Below are 11,089 nucleotides of genomic sequence, written 5' to 3'. Positions count from 1 at the left end.
TCCTCCCCTTGCCTCTTTCCCCTGCCCTGTAATCTGTCCAAGTTTAAATCGTGGTCTGAAATGAGCTCTCAGCAGAGCCTGCCTTTGCCAGCCTCCAGGTGCCTAGTGGGAGAGGCGCACATCTCTCTCTGTGGTTAATTTATCACAGAGAAAGTGGTTTGCCGGGGAATCCAAATTAAACGTATCTTTACACATCCTCAAAGTGCTCCAGCGCCCAGGGCTGGGCTTATCTCAGAAGGTGATTCGAACACCAGATGTTCCCTGGCATTATTCTCCTTGACAGAATGTGATTGTCTGAAATGTGTCCCAAGCACTCTTATCCAAAGAATGTTCTGGGGACCCCCTGCATCAGAATGGCAGCCTGTTTAAAAACAGCACAGTTGGGTTCCGCCCCAGACTTGCTGGATCACAAGCTTTGGAGGTAGGATCCAGATACCTGTAAGTAGGTGATTCTGATGTGCTTAAAAGCCCAAGAACCTCTGGTCCGTAGGGTTCCAATGCCTCCCTCGTGTGACCATGGTAGCTTTTGTCCCTTACTGGACATCTTCAGCCCTCAGTCTGATATTTATGGAGCACCCAGAGACAGGTGACACCTTAGATAGAGACCTTTCATTCTACCAACATTTATTAAGCACCTCCAGTTTCCCAGGCGTGGCTCTCAGAATCACGGATAATGCAGGAAACAAAACATTAAAAAAAAAAAACCCCAAAACCCTCCCCACTCTCCTGGTGCTTCCATCCAGTGGGGGAATACAGAGAATAAACAAGGGAAGCAAAGTTTGGGAGTATTAAATAGGGCTTTTTTTTCGATCGGGTGGTCTGGAGAAAGCTCAAAGAGATGACATTTGCCCAAACCTGAAGGAGATGAGGGAGTGAGTCCTGTGGTCGTCAGGGGAGACCTTTCCAGGCAGAGGGAAGAGCAAGAACAAAGGTTTAAAGACAGGAAGACACGTGCTGTTTTAGGAACCACGAGGAAGCCAGCTCCCGGCCAATACAGAATGTTAGCGTATTTCACACCATAAAATATGCATTTTTTAGACCATTGCCATTTAAAGCTACAGGTTAGTTATGGGAAGTTTTTCTTTAATTTGAGAATATTTGGCCAATGAAAATTAATCCACTGTAAATGGGAACGTAAAATCACATACAAAATCTTGAGAAAAAGGAAACGCGATTGGGATTTTTCCTCTTCCTTGAGAAATGAAAGAAAGATACACAAACAAGTTTGTCTTATCTTACAGTAAACAAAATGCAGGCTCAGTAACTCCCTTTCTGTGCCGCTCGGAACAAAGCATGCATTGCCCGTTGACAATTTTTTGTTGTTATTTTCCTCCAATTTTATATAACTGCACAGTATTGCATTTTCCATTTCACACTTGACGTTGCCAACAGGATCACAAAAAAGGATCAACTTAGCGGAAGTATTTCAGGGCTTTTCCCCAGTTTCCCCAAGAGCTTCACTCTGCCTTGCTATTCAGACTGCTCGCTTTTGAAGCACTTATCTTTTCTTGTTGATTTTCCCTCCTTCGCTTATGAACTGTCAGTAGATATGCCTTGAGGGGTGGTTGGTGGATCTCTGCTGGATCCTGTTTCTCTGTAGCTTTGCTGGCATTTGTCAATCCTCCAATGATACAAGATTCGGCGGTTTCACTCTGCAGTAGATGTGCATTGCATTTGCATTGTATTCATAGCGGACGATCAGCAGAGCCTGACAGCCCACCCTTACCGAAGGCAGAGATGCCGCAGCAGGGCTGCGGTAGGTGTCACTGTCAACCAAGGGTCAAGTGAGGGTGGGGACTGATTTCCTTAAGGCTCAGTTCATCAACAAATATTGATAGTTTCTTAGTCTGCCAATGTATTCTCCTCTATGTAATCCCTTAACTTCAAGAATACAGATAACAAATAGTTGTATAATGAAGACCCTATGGAAGTATGAATGTAAGTTTTTTTGTGTGAATGTCAGGAGGTAGTTATATAAATGAGCCAGAGATGGTCCCTGTAGGTTGGCCCGTGTTGTTTATTTCTTCATAGCAGACTGGGACCTGTTAGCTCAGGAGCCAGACTCAGTTTTTTACACATCTAATTGTTTTAAATATACCCTAAATAAGCCTATTTTAGCCATTTAGAGCCTGCTCTGCATACCCTGCAGAACTGTTCCGAATGTCTGTTAGCCATAGACCTTGTAGCTGTAAGACCTCAAGCTGCAGCTGCCCTTTGGAGCTGTTTGACCTGGAGACTCCCACAGTGCTGCCTAGTGACATGTAAGCGCCCTCTCTGATCCTATTCTCCCTGGGGTTCCCTGCCCTCTTCCCCTTCTGGCTAGTGGCCCCCATGCCATGTCATTTGGAAGATCTTAGGCTCTGAGGGACTTACGCATCACACAAACTTGTCAAATTGTTGCCTAGGTAAAACTTGTTGCATGCTACTGCCACCTTGTGGTCATGTCTTTCCCTTGCTCAGCCCCCAAATCCCTCAAGCTCATTACAGTGCTGAGACCATTAATCGCTGTCACAAGGTTTAGATTATTGTAGTTTTTAAATAACAAGAGTTAAGAATATCACCAAGCCTAAAAATATTTCTCTAAAACAAACTTAATGAATATGCAAGACATGGATTTTTCTGGGCTTAGATTGTTCCAACAAATAGAATCTAAAATTGGGAAGGATTTGGACTAAGAACTGGGATTTTGGAACAATTTTGTAACTTGTGTGTAGGAGGGAGGCAGAACCTCAATAATTTGGCTTCAGGCTTGCGGTTTTGATTCCTACCATCCATTTCTTCTGTTGTAACTCGAATTTCCTTTTGGGAGCCACTCCCTGCTAATCCCAGATGGGATTAATTTCACTCTTAGGGCAGGATGGTCGTCGTCTGGGCAAACCAATAAGCATTGTCCTTTCACCCCCGTAGGCCACAGTTATAGGTCCAGGGTTGAGTACTCAATCAAATTCAACCAATGAAAACCTGGCTCCAGGAGTTTGTTCTAGGAGAGAGTCTTGCTTTTCCCTTGTGGATGACGCGGTGAGATCAAGAGCTGTTGGCAGCCACGCTGTGACCACAAGAAGAGAGCCTATCGGTGCACAAAACCCACAGATGTGAGACCTGAACAGAGTCAGGTGCCTAGGGAAGTGGGGACATCATTTGAACCTTTGTGGTGGTCCCACTTCTGGACATAGAAGTAGACTAGACATGAACCAGAATTGGATTATTTCTTTGGTCAACTACAATCACAGAAAATTTCTGAGACTTTGTCAGGTGCACACTGATGTCCTTTGAACCCAAAGTGTAGAGGGTTCAAGTGTAGAGTAACCTTTATGGAAAAAATAAATAAAAGGATTTACTACGGCAAATGGAGGGTTTGCTCCGTCTTGGGATATGAGAGGAATTTCCTGCCAAGGAAAAGGAGTAAAATCAGGGAAATCATATCTAGAGAGGAGGTGGCTGGGGTCCTGCGAGGAGACTTAGAGCAGTTACAAAGGACATCTCACAGGGAGGGGGCTTGATGCCTGAGTGTATGATCTCTGGATAGTATGCAGTAGTTCATGGTGAGAAAAATCATAATAGCCAACGCTGATCAGTTTCTTTGTCCCAGGTGTTCTTCTAAGCACTTTATATACAGTGATTCACTTAATCTTCATACAAACTACACTATAGGTACATATTAGTATTACACACATTTTGTAGATGAGGAAACTGAGTCACAGATATTCAGTGATTGGTATCCAAACTCTCACAGTTAGTTCACTGTCATCATCACTAACTCCACCACCTCCCTGGCCTTCATCCTTAGAAGCATCCAGCTCTCCTAGGCAGGTAGGAATGCCTGGTGCCCCATAACCATCCAAAGGCAAAAATAATTAGAATATATTTCTTTTGGGGAAGAGATAGTTAGGGAGATTGGGATTGACACACACACACCGTTTTATTTATTTATTTATTTATTTAAACATCTTTATTGGAGTATAATTGCTTTACAATGGTGTGCTAGTTTCTGCTTTATAACAAAGTGAATCAGTTATATGTATACATATATCCCCATATCTCCCCCCTCCTGCGTCTCCCTCCCACCCTCCCTATCCCACCCCTCTAGGTGGTCATGAAGCACCGAGCTGATCTCCCTGTGCTATGCAGCTGCTTCCCACTAGCTGTCTGTTTTACGTTTGGTAGTGTATATATGTCCATGCCACTCTCTCACTTTGTCAAAGCTTCCCCTTCCCCCTCCCCATATCCTCAAGTCCATTCTCTAGTAGGCCTGTGTCTTTATTCCCGTCTTGCCCCTAGGTTCTTCATGACCTTTTTTTTCTTTTTTTCTTAGGTTCCATATATATGTGTTAGCATACGGTATTGGTTTTTCTCTTTCTGACTTACTTCACTCTGTATGACACACTCTAGGTCCATCCACCTCACTACGAATAACTCAATTTTGTTTCTTTTTATGGCTGAGTAATATTCCATTGTATATATGTGCCACATCTTCTTTATCCATTCATCTGTCGACGGACACTTAGGTTGCTTCCATGTCCTGGCTGTCGTAAACAGAGCTGCAATGAACATTTTGGTACATGACTCTTTTTGAATTATGGTTTTCTCAGGGTATATGCCCTGTAGTGGGATTGCTGGGTCGTATGGTAGTTCTATTTGTAGTTTTTTAAGGAGCCTCCATACTGTTCTCCATAGTGGCTGTATCAATTTACATTCCCACCAACAGTGCAAGAGGGTTCCCTTTTCTCCACACCCTCTCCAGCATTTATTGTTTGTAGATTTTTTGATGATGGCCATTCTGACCGGTGTGAGATGATATCTCATTGTAGTTTTGATTTGCATTTCTCTAATGATTAATGATGTTGAGCATTCTTTCATGTGTTTGTTGGCAATCTGTATATCTTCTTTGGAGAAATGTCTATTTAGATCTTCTGCCCATTTTTGGATGGGGTTGTTTGTTGTTTTGATATTGAGCTGCATGAGCTGCTTGGAAATTTTGGAGATTAATCCTTTGTCAGTGGCTTCGTTTGCAAATATTTTCTCCCATTCTGAGGGTTGTCTTTTTGTCTTGTTTATGGTTTCCTTTACTGTGCAAAAGCTTTTAAGTTTCATTAGGTCCCATTTGTTTATTTTTGTTTTTATTTCCATTTCTCTAGGAGGTGGATCAAAAAGGATCTTGCTGTGATTTATGTCATAGAGTGTTCTATGTTTTCCTCTAAGAGTTTGATAGTGTCTGGCCTTACATTTAGGTCTTTAATCCATTTTGAGTTTATTTTTGTGTATGGTGTTAGGGAGTGTTCTAATTTCATTCTTTTACATGTAGCTGTCCAGTTTTCCCAGCACCACTTATTGAAGAGGCTGTCTTTTCCCCACTGTATATTCTTGCCTCCTTTATCAAAGATAAGATGACCGTATGTGCATGGGTTTATCTCTGGGCTTTCTATCCTGTTCCATTGATCTATATTTCTGTTTTTGTGCCAGCACCATACTGTCTTGATTACTGTAGCTTTGTAGTATAGTCGGAAGTCAGGGAGCCTGATTCCTCCAGCTCCGTTTTTCTTTCTCAAGATTGCTTTGGCTATTCGGGGTCTTTTGTGTTTCCATACAAATTGTGAAATTTTTTTGTTCTAGTTTTGTGAAAAATGACAGTGGTAGTTTGATAGGGATTGCACTGAATTTGTAGATTGCTTTGGGTAGTTATAGTCATTTTCACAATGATGATTTTTCCAATCCAAGAACATGATATATCTCTCCATCTATTTGTATCATCTTTTATTTCTTTCATCAGTGTCTTATAATTTTCTGCATACAGGTCTTTTGTCTCCTTAGGTAGGTTTATTCCTAGATATCTTATTCTTTTAGTTGCAGTGGTAAATGGGAGTGTTTTCTTAATTTCACTTTCAGATTTTTCATCATTAGTGTGTAGGAATGCAAGAGATTTCTGTGCATTAATTTTGTATCCTCTGCAGGGAATTCTTTGCATGGGGCAGAGCAGGAGAGAAGGGGGAGCAGGTTTTGGAGTCGGGATCTGGTTTCTAATCCTGGCTCTGTCACTGTCTAGCTCTGTGACCTCCAGCTGGTCACTCCCTCTGGGGGTGTGAGGGTCACAGTTTGATCATCAGGACATTGGGAACAATAGTAATCATCCTGAGCATGGGGCTGCTTGGTCAAATTGCTCTGTGATCCGTGTATGTGGAAGAATGTGATAAGCCATTAAAGTGGCAAGTACTGGTAGAAATGAGGAGGTGCTCTTGACAGTGGGAGGACTCTGCTTATGGAGACATGCATTCTGGAATGCAGTTGCCCCTTTGGCAGCAAGATGGAATGGCTGGAAACAGGGACACAATGGGACGCCTCTATTCATGGCTTTTGCATAAATTAATTCCCGGAACTTTGTGATGGCAAGAAAGAAAGCTTTGAGGAGTTACATAGGTAGTCACCAGAATTCAACAGGAAAACCCATCCAATTGGGACAAAGAATGGCGCCTGAATCTCTGGAGGGGGTCAGGAACGCCAAATGCAAGAGCGAGCAGGTGTATGTCTTAGCATCTGTGTAAGGCCCTATAAGAAGGGAATACAGGAAGCAGAAACTTTAAACAATTTAATTAGATATGCAAGTATTTGAGTCCCCTAATTCCACCCCGGGGTTCCTTATGGTAGGCAGCGAAATCAGGGGCTTTAGGACAACCCTTGAGTCCAGCACATTCTCTCCTGCTGCTTGAAATTCTGACTTTAGGGATTCCCTTCTTTGGGTACTTTTTGGATTTTGATAAATCCTTTTTTAAAGTTTCAGTCTCTCCTGGGAGGGTCCATTCACCTGTGTTTTCTTCTTTTCTTTCTTTTTTAATTGAAGCAAATTTCACATAACATAAAATGTACCATTTCTAAGTGAATAATTCACTGGCGTTTAGTACACAGTGTTGTGCAGACACCGCCTCTATCTAGTTCCAAGACATTTTTATGACCCCAAAAGGAAACCCGTACCTGTTAGCTAAGCAGCTACTCCTCGTTCTGCTCCTCCCAGCCCCTGGAAACCACTAATCTGCTTTCTATCTCTGTGATTTTACCTATTCTGGATATTTTATGTAAACAGAACCATACAGTACATGGCCTTTTGTGTCTGGCTTCTTTCACTTGGAATGATGTTTTTATTTTATTTTATTTTATTTTATTTTATTTTATTTTTTTGCGGTACGCGGGCCTCTCACTGTTGTGGCCTCTCCCGTTGCGGGGCACAGGCTCGGGATGCGCAGGCTCAGCGGCCATGGCTCACGGACCCAGCCGCTCCGCGGCATGTGGGATCTTCCCGGACCAGGGCACGAACCCACGTCCCCCGCATCGGCAGGCGGACTCTCAACCACTGCGCCACCGGGGAAGCCCTGGAATGATGTTTTTGAGGTTCATCCACGTTGTAACATGTATCAGCACTTCATTCCTTTTTGTGGCTGAATAGTATTCTACGATACGTATATAATCACATTTTGTTTATCCTTTCATCACGTGATGGGCATTTGGGTTGTTTCTGCCTTTTGGCTGTTGTGAACAGTGCTGCCATGAGATGCATGTACAAAGGTTTGCCTGAGTATCTGTTTTCAATTCGTTTGGGTCTATATGCAGGAGTAGAATTACTGAGTCATATAGTAATTCTATGTTTAACTTTCTGAGCATCTGCAAAGCTGTTTTCCACAGTGGCTGCACCATTTTACATTCCTACCAGCAGTGTACAGGGGTTCCAGTTTCTTCACATCCTTGTCAACATTTATTATTTTCCCTTTTTTGATGATAGCCATCCTTGTGGGTGTGATGTGGTATCTCATGGTTTTGATTTGCATTTCCCTGTTGACTAATGATGCTGAGCATCTTTGCATGTTCTTGTTGGCCGCGTACATCTTCTTTGAAGAAACATCTATTTTCAGATTGAGTTATTTGTCTTTTTTGTTGTTGTTGAGTTGCAAGAGCTCTTTATATATGCTGGATACTAGACCCTTATCAGAGATATGACTTGTGGATGTATCCTCCCATTGTATCCTTTCACCTTCATTCATATGTTTTTTTTTTTTTTTTTTTTTTTTTGCGGTATGTGGGCCTCTCACTGTTGTGGCCTCTCCCATTGTGGAGCACAGGCTCCGGACGAGCAGGCTCAGCGGCCATGGCTCACGGGCCCAGCCGCTCCACGGCATGTGGGATCTTCCCAGACCGGGGCACGAACCCGTATCCCCTGCATCGGCAGGCGGACTCTCAACCACTGCGCCACCAGGGAAGCCCCATTCATATGTTTTTAATTGCATCTTAGACCCTGCTGTTATGTGTGGATTTGATTAATAAATCTCTTGGAGGGAATCTTTGCTTCTAAGTTCTTGGTGGCGGTGGAATGTCTGTCTTGATGGATCTGTCTTTGCTGATGCTCCTGTAACTCCTGCACACATACCATTTTTTTGCATCGTGGCATTCCTTTTGCCTTCTCTGTGGAAAAGGATGCCCAGAGCCTCACTGGGCATTTCTCGTTAGTCCACAGGCCTCTGGGAAGCAGAGAGGGTTCAGGTACCTTCACAGCCAAGCATGTGCTGACCCTCTGCAGCATTAGTTCATGCACCCGAAGTCCAATGACACCCTTTTCGTATTACTTACACTTAGTTAAGCACAGCAAGCAGCTTGGCTTTCCATGGCCCTGTCTTCCTGCTGCCTGTTCTCCAGACAAGTCCACAGCATCTGGGCAAGTCCCAAGGCCATTGTCAGAGAACTTGGATGCTGCCTTGCAATCCCCGTGGTTACAGAGGAGATGTATTCTGGTTAGTAGCAACGTGAAGATAGTTTTAGGAGCAGGGAAGAAACGGCAGACAATCCAGGCTGGGAACTCTCTTTGGCCTTTGCTCAATGGCTGAAGCAGCTGGGACCTTGGATTCTTCCTTGGGGAACTGAGTTCTGCAAACATCGTACCAGGCAGTCCTTGGCCACTTTAGCCTGCCTGAATGCTGTATTTCTTTTGCTCCTCTGAGGACCGCATGGTCCCACTGTTTCCTCTTCACAGTGTGATCAGTGCTGCCTGCCTCCCCCTTGGTGCCCTGGATGGTGCCATCCCCTGGGCTGGCATAGCCCCTGCAGCCTCTCAGACTCTCCCACCTCATGGGGGCCCTTCCCCATCCCCAGGGGAAGAACCGGGCCCCAGATTCCATCTACGCCTGCCAGACACATCTGTCTTGTCTCCGTCCCACGGGACCCCTGAAACAGAAAGCGATCTGGTTCCCAACACACCGATCAGACAGAAAATTAACAGACGTGGCAAAACGCTGGGGCTCCTACTTTGGGGCACTTGCAAAAGTAACAGGACACTTAGTTTTCAGAGGAAAGGCATTATGGCCACTCTTCCCTACATGTCCCAGAGGAAAGAGGAGCTGTTCTAGCTCCCTATTTTTGCTCCCTGTTTTGAACTAAAATGGTCATATATATATATATATTTTTTCTACCCCACAGAATTAAGGCAGCAGCAGGTGTGAAAATAACCGCAGTGAGAGTCAGCAGCGAAGACCAGTGGGCAGTCCAGGAAGAAATTGACAATGACAGTGTTCAGACTGCAGCCACCCTCACCTGCGTGGGTCATCACCTGGACACACAGAGCAGGTAAGCGCTGAGATGCTCAAGGTACCTCGGCAGTGGTGGGTTGGGGATCGTTGCAAATGCTGATAGGAAAATAATGAGTGTATAAATAAAGTGGTGCCTCTGCATTTTTATTTTTTTGTGCCCTTTTGTAAAAAAATTTTTATTTTATTTAGTTATTTATACAGCAGGTTCTTATTAGTTATCCACTGTATACATATTTGTGTATACATGTCAATCCCAATCTCCCAGTTCGCCACCCCCCCCGCCCCCCCCACTTTCCCCCCTTGGTGTCCATACGTTTGTTCTCTACCTCTGTGTCTCTTATTTCTGCCCTGCAAACCGGTTCATCCGTACCATTTTTCTAGGTGCCTCTGCATTTAATGGGAGATGTGTTCCTTTGAATTCATCAGCTCAGCTCCGTCCTACAGCTTCTGAATGTATTATCGGATGTGCTGCAGGATGAGGGCTTTATCCTTTCTGCTCTTTATACATCAATGACCTAATTAGGTTGGCAATCTCAAGAATTACCTGAACTCCTATTTGTCACAGTGCAGGGTTTGATAACCATTATTTTAAAATTTTATTATTGTTACTGTTATTGTTGGCAGTGAAGAGCTGAAGAATGAAACGGGAAAAATAGAAATGATTTAAGAGGCAAAAGGGGGAAATATACATTTTTATGAGTGAACTGAGGTCACTCTAGCTGTCAAGTAATTGTCTCTCAGTGCTTAAAGGTAGTCGTTTTGCAGCTATCACACCTGGGTATTGGCATATGGGCTCGGGATGTGAAGTTGGGGAACTTGGCGCTGCTGGCAGGTCTTCTCCAGCTCTGATAGCAGCCTTGGGTTTTATGGGGCTGAGCTTGCCTGGGAAGCAGAAGGAGGTTGTTGCTAATAATCTTGCATCTGGGCTCCCAACAGGCAGAATGAGCCCTCACCCCTGTTGCCACAGTCTTTTCTGCAGTCTCTTGGCCTCTCTGCTCTTCCCTTTTGACCGAGCAATGCTGGCCATGCAGTTCCCCCGGCTTTAAAACCACCAATGGCTCCCACTTCAGCCAGGATGAGACCCCTACTCCTCAGGCTGGCATAGAGCCCTGTTTAGATCTTTCACTTATCATCTTCTAGTGTCATAACCTGTTCTCTTTTCTTTTGTTTCTTGTTTGTTTTTTTTTTTTTTCTTTTTTTGCCACACCGCGCAGCATGCAGGATCTTAGTTCCCCGACGAGGGATTAAACCTGTGCCCCCTGCAATGGAAGGGCGGGAGTCTTAACCACTGGACCACTAGGGAAGTCCCTCTTTTCTTGTTTTTAAACCCTTTGAGGTCCACGATGTTGGGCACCAGAGGGGCACTGGGTGAATGAATGAGGGAGCTGGTGGGTGGGTGGGTGGGAGCATGAGAAATGGAGAGATTGTGTGAAGCTTTTGCCTTTTCTAATGGATTTCTAGGCTGAGGGCTGTCTCTACTTGGGCGACCTCAGCCAACCTCAGCTAGAACTCTGTTCTGCCTGATTTTG

At 44.2% G+C, this 11,089-nt stretch overlaps 1 protein-coding gene across 1 annotated transcript in view; it reads left to right on the top strand.

Annotated features, from left to right (window-relative positions):
* Positions 1 to 11,089, top strand: part of LOC103073554 (transmembrane protein 132B) — a gene marked incomplete at its 3' end in the record, with an annotated part of 148,428 nt that overhangs the window by 40,896 nt on the left and 96,443 nt on the right. The window contains exon 3 of the mRNA XM_007448737.1: positions 9,451 to 9,597. Within this exon, the coding sequence (XP_007448799.1) occupies positions 9,451 to 9,597 (147 nt within the window). The remainder of the gene's footprint in view (positions 1 to 9,450; positions 9,598 to 11,089) is intronic.

This window comes from Lipotes vexillifer, unplaced genomic scaffold, assembly GCF_000442215.2.
Source record: "Lipotes vexillifer unplaced genomic scaffold, Lipotes_vexillifer_v1.1 scaffold21, whole genome shotgun sequence".
Classification (NCBI taxonomy): domain Eukaryota; kingdom Metazoa; phylum Chordata; class Mammalia; order Artiodactyla; family Lipotidae; genus Lipotes; species Lipotes vexillifer.
The sequence above is the reverse complement of the archived record's forward strand: the minus strand, read 5'-3'. Positions and strand labels throughout refer to the sequence as shown.